The sequence below is a fragment of the Stylophora pistillata genome, chromosome 14 (genome assembly GCF_964205215.1).
Source record: "Stylophora pistillata chromosome 14, jaStyPist1.2, whole genome shotgun sequence".
Classification (NCBI taxonomy): Eukaryota; Metazoa; Cnidaria; class Anthozoa; order Scleractinia; family Pocilloporidae; genus Stylophora; species Stylophora pistillata.
Genome location: NC_142532.1, coordinates 230,001 through 237,961, shown reverse-complemented (window position 1 = coordinate 237,961; position 7,961 = coordinate 230,001). Strand labels below are relative to the sequence as shown.

The following is a 7,961-nucleotide window of genomic DNA, read 5'->3' as shown; positions in this document are numbered from 1 at the left end:
TTCACAATTAATAGGAGACTTGGTCAATCCATGGTTACCATGCTGAACTCCAATTTAAGAGGACTGTTTTGGAGTCCTAACCAAGGCCACTGTGTTTTGTTCTCAGGCAACCCACTCTAGTTTCATACTGACCCTTTCCAACCATGAGTATGGATTGGTAATAGCAACTTAAATGCTGTGGATTTACAAGCAAGGGCTCGAAATTAATGGTAACCCATTAACCAATGGTTAGTAATTTTCAACGTTTGGTTACTAAAAATTTGTCCAACTAACCCGACATGGTGAGTAAAATTTTCTAACATATTTAAACATCAGTAGACCTCAGGGCAAAGAGCACGTAGGCCCGACTCTCAGAGGAATACTTAGAATACTCAAGTTGTTAAGTCAACTTTAACTCTTTTTAGAGAATGCTGTAGATGTACTGTTCTTGACTAATCATGGTAAACAAGAGGGAAATGAAATAGGTGGATAATTGTCTACGTTTTTGAGGTCACTATGCAATTTCAGCTACTCTTTAATTTGTCCTAGTTGTTATTATCAAAATGTTCAATATTTGAGATATCGTAACTTGTGAGCTTGGATACCAAACTTTATTATTTGGTTAGTAAAAAAGATGTCTACTAACCCGAAGGGTTAGTGATCCAAAAATTAAATTGGAGCCCTGCATGCCATTGACTAACATCCTGTCCAACAGCACTAGGCCTTTCAGGCTGGTAGCTAAGAAGTTAGGCTACTGGCTGAAATTTCAAGTGAGGTGGCTCAAAGGCGGTGAACAATTGTAAGTATACAATGAAATATATGAAGTTCATATATTTTGAACTGCGGTATTAGATACGCATGATGCACAATCCTTGCAGTAGATAGCGCTATTGCTTAAATACACTGTAGCGCTATTGCTTAAATAGCGCTATCTACTGCGAGGATCGTGGATCATACGTATCTCATACCGCAGTTTAAAATATATGAACTACAGCAATTTGCCCTACTGCTGTGTCATAGCTGAGAAAGTTTGGAACAATTCAATGAAACATTTTGGCAGGTACAGTTGTACTTCACTTATGAAAGGGGAAACCATAATAAGAAGTCAGAATGTAAAAGAAAGTATTTTGTTACCTTTTGGTCTTGTAACAAGCAAGCTCTTCCTGCAAAACAAAACAGAGCTGGCTTCCTTCTACATCTTTTGCATCTTCTTGCTCTGCAAATGTACTGCATAGGGTTCTGAGAAGAAAAAAGAACCAAGAAATTTCTTCAGACAGTTTCCAATTTACTCAATCTTACTTTAATTATGTAATTCTTCAACACCATAATGATTATATCATTTTGTCTTTTTTTATCACTATGCCTTATCTCTCCAGAGTCAACCTTAAAAATATTAGAATTCCCCCCATTTTTTTCTTCCCTCTTTAAATTAATTTTATCTGATCCTTTTGAAGCCTTGAACGAGCCAAAAATTAGGATTTTGGTGTATTGAGGTGAGGAATCTGCCACATTTCAACGGTTATGTTATGATAGTGCTTGAATAATTTTTATTCACTTGCTGCAATGCATAAAAAACTCACTCCTCCCTTTTCTGATGCATCGCAACTTGTGAATAGAAATCGTTTGAGGGCACTTCCCATGGAATAATCTTTATATTTGCTGCATGTATGTATGTTCTGTTTGATTATGAAAACAACATGCATGTATTTGATCAAGTTTAAACAAATTAAAACCAATTTTCTGGAGTTCTTGTAACCTTTTTTTTACACATTATGATCTGACATCTGCTTAAAACTCATAAGCTTTAAGTTAATCGACATCAAAATACTAATATTTATTTTGAACTCTATTGCAAACCTGCATCTCTCAGACTGTTTTTCTCCCTCCTGTAGATCCTTCACCAGCTCATGTTTCACTGAGACCCATTGTCTGACTGGCTGTTTTAGGGTGTGGGCATCAGAGGCTGTTTTCAGTGTTACCAGGACCACAGTTGAAGCAGTCTTTAGTGCATCCCTGATTCTTCCGGCTCTTCTTTGACAGTCAACTAGCAAGGCATACTTTGTGAGTAGCTTCACCTGAAAAGTATTTTTCAAACATTGCCAAATAAACATTTTCAAAACTCACCATGTCATTGTTAGCCAAAATTAGATTTGTCATCAGCAACTTATTCTACATTCACCCTTTAACTCCCATGAGTGACCAAGACAGAATTTCTCCTTACTGTATCAACACTATATCAAACAGACAAGTAATGAGAATAAAGACAAATACCAATTGATAAAGGGATTATAAGTTAAGCTAATACCAAATTCTCCAAACTTAGATCATAGAAATTGTGAAGCAGACACTAAGGAGAATTATGAATGAAATCTTGGGAGTGAAAGAGTAATAAGTTTTCCCCTCTTACCCACTCTTGTTCCTATTTGGTTCATCGCAAACCTGTTTCATGTTTGTAGCCATAGCAAATTGACCTCATGAGCTAGAAGGCCTATCTTGTCACAGCTTATTTCAGTTTCAGAATCATGAACTGATTAGGAGTGTTGGTGATTCCCCCTAGAAAGAATACCAGTTCATGAAAAGGTTACTCCCCTCTAGCGCTCCACACTAATGGTAGCCAACTAGCCACAGACTAGTGGAAATTCAGTTTTGGCTAGTGGTTTCTGATTTCCAACAGCCAGTTTGGCTAGTGAACAAACTAAAATTGCTGTAACATCTAAGATGTCACTGGCCACTTGGCTAGTAAGTTGAAAAGTTCAGCACAAAACTTTTTGTCAAAGTTTCCCTTAAAGTCTTCCAAAACCCCTTTATACTCCTGTGCTGGGTTGTTCTTTACTTCTACATGTGTTTAGCTACCAGTAATTAAGAAATTTGTCGAATTCTGGCAGTTGTTGACTGTATGAAAGGACCTTGTTCTAGCTTAGAACACCTGCTTCCCATAAGACAGTCTTGAAACAATACTTGAATGTAACATTTTCAGCGAGGAAAACTCTCATGTATAGGGTCAAACCATAGTTCAACTGAACTATTAATTATTTCAATAAACTTTAAATTATAGTATCTTCATCAATTGAACAGACTTTACCTCTTCAGCTTGGACAATGATTTTCTCTTCTGTTTCAGCTCCAAAGCTACAGATTTTTAACTCATCACAGGCAAGAGCCAGCAATGGCACTCCGTCAGTAAAACAGTCGCTTTGATAGGACACACAGCCTACATTGTAAACAGTACTACCCAGCCATCACAGCTCATTAAGAGATAAAGGAATATCAGGGTCTTCAAGAGCATCGTGAATAACCTTCCTTGCTTGCTGTGCAACTGTAGCACATTCTCTCAGAATGTGAATTCTGTGAAGAAAACAAAACTGTGAATCAAAAACTGCACTTTGAATGACAACATACAGTTGTACTTCACCCATCACCTCTCACAAACTGACTAGTAACAAACAGTAGAATACTTTCCTTCCACAAGATAAGGAGTTCTATTTGACAATGGAAACCATCCATTTATTCGAAGAGAGAGTGAAGAGAGCCCCTTCTCCATTTTTCCACCATCATAGTTTTTCCAGGACTTGACCACTTGAATGAACTTGAGCAAGTCATTAGCATGACAAAAAGCCTGGTCAATCTGACCCTTAGATATGAGCTGAACAATAATCAAATAAATTGTCTTGCCAAGTTGGTCCAGTGAAGGAATAAACTTGAGATATTTACCATTCTGAATAGATAATGTGTCGCTGAGCAACATACTCACTAAACAAAAATCCATAGAATTGTATATTAGTCAGTAATCATTTTAATTTTCACATTACTTCTAATGAAGGATAAGTATGAACTCTTACAAACAAAATTAACATTTTTCAACCATTTTAAGGAAGTTGTTCATTAGTATTTTACTACTACTAAAGTCAGTATTGTTGGTTCACCAAAATGATCTGGTGTGTTCTAAGAAGGTATACAGGTGTATTGTTTCCCACTATCACACAACTAGAAACTATATTTCGTGTAGGAGACAAAAGTCATTTTGAGATTGATTATCAAAGATAAGAAATAAAAAAAATTCTGAGGTTTCTTCAAGTCTCTTTTTTATATTCAGATGCTTGGAGAGGAAGGGACAAAAAAAGTCATAAACATTCAGGGTTCTCCTTAAGTACTGGCCACCATTTTAGAACATAAAAAAAACTACCTTGATTTTGAGTTGTGAAAAAACAACAAATTTCCTGAACAAACAACTTCCTTGAAGGCCATTTTTGCATAAACATCCACAAAAATATTTAAGGTTAAATTACATTTTCATGCTGGTTGAGCACCCATTCAATCTCTACCTAGCTCATGTTTACCTAGCCAACCAACTATCATATCACTTTGCATATACTTCCAAACAAATGCATGAGATAGAATTTTAGAGCCCATACATTTTAAATAGATTAAGTACAAACCAACTCAATTGGGGGTAACTGGGTCTTTATTGCCTAAGACCATATGCGATGCTCCCCATGACAGGGAGGTAAATAGAAGAAAAGAAAGAAAAAAAATTTTTTGCAGATTTTTACAGAGAGAGGAAAACAGGAAGACCTGGAGAAAATACTCTTGGAGTGAGGACAAGAACCAAAAACTGAGTCAACCCACATCTCATGCCAAGTCCAGGAATTGAACCTGCATCACAACATGGAGGGGGGGTGAGTCCTCTCACCCCTTTGCCATCCCCTCTCCCAGAAACAATACTTTGTGGGCAGCATGCCCCAAGATCCCAGAATGCATGCAACTAACCATATACTGGCTAATAGCCAATCCTTTTTGAAAACTCTGTACACTTATTTTGCAGCTCTCACTTACCTAAATTTGAGGAGTTTGTGATTTCATCAAGGTGCTTCCCTTTTGCTTTGACTTTTTTCAAAGTCTCAATAGCCCATCTCAGAAACTTGGTTGAAAACAATGTGTATTTTGACACAGATTCTTCTGCAACTTTGCAACCCAACTTGCTGCCATTTTTGGCATTCAAGGGTGATCGTAGCCGAGAAAGATAGTCTAAAAGAAAATTAGAGAATTGCTTCATAAACATAATCATGCCATCTTTCAAAATGTTGTTTCATGTACTCACAAAAATATTAAACAGATTTCGCCTTTTTTAACCCTTTGACTTGGGGGTGACTAGCATCTCATTTCTCCTTACAATGTCACCCCCAAAACACACATAATTTGAGAACATGAGAATAACGGAATTGATCACCAACGGAAATGATCACCGATGAAAGAAGCTCTTAATTGTTGAATTAATTCTACTTATTGTCAGTATCTTTGGAAATGTGTAAAGTTCAGTATGCAAAACAAGTGTATTACATGGGTAAAACATTCTCCCGTCGATGAAGGCAAACGAATACCCTTTCCATCGATCGTGCGCAATTATTTTTCAGAAGAATGGTATTCCACATTTACTAAAATTCAATCGATGGAAAGTCAACATCGTTTCCCTGTAGCTTGATGATAATCATAAAACTGCACAAAACTTTAAAAGCTATCATAAGCTTGCTTTAAGGAAACATAATTGCAAAACTGGTGTCTTCAAACAAATCGTTTGTTTCACCATTCAGAAGCGCCTTCAGAATTCTTTCCCCCTCCATGTATCCAAGAGGTCCGTTCCATCACAGGTTTTTCATCGTAATGGCTCTTGAAGAAGGTCCTCACGGAAACTTTAGTCGTGAGTTCCCGCTAGTATTGGTGAAACACCACTAATCAAATCATAAATGGCGCCTTCTTTTTCACCGGTTAGGAGTCCATGTATGACCCCGTAAAATGTCCTGAGCTCGGTATATATTTTCAATGTATTCCAATGTATTCCAATGTATTCCAATGTATTCCCATACATGGACTACTAACCCAAAACTGGCTGTTCGGAATCAAAATTATCTTCGTTTGTCAGTCAACTCTTCCACACATCCGGTGAGAAAGAGTAACATACATTCACTTCCATAGCGTAGTAGATGTAAAAAAAAAAAAAAAAACTGTCCGAAAAGTATGCAACAGGCGGACTTATCTGGGCGGTAAAACTTCCACCGGCTGCCGCAGGGTTATCATTTGTGTGATATCATTAATTTTTTTGTTTACAGCACCTTTATTGACCAATATCACTGTATGATTTTGGTGGTTTTTCTTTGTAGAATGTCGATACCATTGTTCCCCTGTTTATGCGTAACAGTGGGAAAGAGCAAAATGTTCAGTTCCTATTGAAACTAAAACTGTGTGTGTAGATGTATAACGCAAGTGAACACTTTATTGATTTATGAAGAACTCGCTGCAACAAATATTTTAGAAGGTGACCTCTTGCGCTCAATCAATCAATCAATAATCTTTATTTATACACGATAAGTATTAAAAACGACACTTCGCTTGTGGGGTCGTGTCTAAATAATTAAGTAAGATAACTAATGAATTAGGATATACCCAGCTAAAATCATATCGCTACTTACTACTTGCAAGTCGAAAACGATAAAAGCTTAAGCTTTTATGCACATCAAACTTTTATGAGAACAAAGTGAGGTGCATTTTGATTGTATTTGTGCTTACACACTGGAGTCTAGAGGAAAGCCACAGGTATCAGATTAACCTTGGTAGTGGATAGAACGAGGACGTGTCTGTCAGGGTAAGATCGTTTCTAACTAAAAAATTACCATATGAATCTTCTCTTCTTGCTTTAATGGAACAAAGGGCTGTTGTAAGAAAATTCTCCCTGATTCAACTCTGCTATTAGTATGGAACAAGATCACTCAACAAATGGACAATCAAGTAGCAATTAAGCTTATTTGTCCATGCCATGGAAAAAAAACACCTGAATTTATGTAATGTAACTGTAGAGTTCACTAAAACAACCTTGAAACAGGAATCAGAAATTAATTATTCAACAAACTTCTTCAGCAGCAGATCTGTAAAAAAGTTTTTATCACTGACACACAATTTATCTTCTTAATTCATTTAGGAAGGTTTTGAAGGAGATATTTGTGGGGGAGCTACAGCCAGATGAAACAGTAGATGCCATGAGAGAAGCTAGATTGTTATCCAATGTAGGTTTAAAAATTTAGCTCGTATTAATCGACAGATATGCAAGAGAGCATAATGTACAACAAGCAACATATACCCTGAACTTAAAAAACTTAAATTTGTCAAATGAACATCCAGTATTTTTTTACTTTAACTGAAATAACTGAGACTTTCTGAGGTTGCCTAGAAATGATGAATTAATTGTACACTGCTCATAGGGGAAAGTTGGTATGTGGGAGATTCAACATGGTGAATACATTTGGTCACTATATTGGACGGGTGGAAGATCTCGGACAAGTGATAAAGTGAGAGGCAAGGTGGGGGGGGGGGTTTCTGGATTTTCTCCTCCTCTTTCCTCCCTTTTGGTTTGTCACTCCTCCCAGATCAATTCCACCCATCCATTATGGCAACCAAATATATTTGCCCCCTTGAATCTTGCATGCACACACCAACTACGGCCTGCAAGCAGGCTAGATGAATTGTGGACATAGAAATAGTAAAAAAAAAATTTGATGTAACTTGTGATATTCCCTACAAGTATTGTAGCATAGCTGTTTGGGAGAGTGCTCTCAATTCCCACTGTCTTTGTAACAACAAGTGCCAGATTGAATTTTTCACCTTTTTTTAGCTAAATCATCCTAACATTGACAAGTTCTTGGATAGTTTCATGGATGGAGAGTTCTTCTGCATTGTTACAGAATATTGTGAGGTGAGTTTGGATGTTTATGTCAAATATATCTGTCTTGATTTAAAGTCTGTTTTTAATTTGGTGATACACATGTGATGTTACTTAGCATATCATGATATAGTGACTGCTAGATCATCTTTGTTCTTTTGTTCTCTCCCCGCCTCAATTTAATTCATAACTCAATATTTACACATTGAAAAGCACACAGCAACTGACATTTGTCATGTACATGTAGCAGCAAACTACTAGATAAATATAGAAAG

At 36.8% G+C, this 7,961-nt stretch overlaps 1 protein-coding gene across 11 annotated transcripts in view; it reads left to right on the top strand.

The window, feature by feature from the left end:
• The first annotated feature begins 5,727 nt into the window (after positions 1–5,727).
• Positions 5,728–7,961, top strand: part of LOC148716012 (serine/threonine-protein kinase Nek11-like) — a 7,294-nt gene continuing 5,060 nt past the window's right edge. For 9 of the 11 annotated variants that reach the window (XR_015995250.1, XR_015995249.1, XR_015995248.1 and 6 more), the window contains exons 1-3: positions 5,728–5,915; positions 6,949–7,033; positions 7,639–7,719. Coding sequence is in view for 7 of the 11 variants with exons in the window: in XM_088744822.1 (XP_088600948.1) it covers positions 5,752–5,915; positions 6,949–7,033; positions 7,639–7,719 (330 nt within the window). In the remaining 4 variants the exon portion in view is untranslated. The other 2 variants (XM_088744825.1, XM_088744824.1) reach the window with 2 other exon arrangements.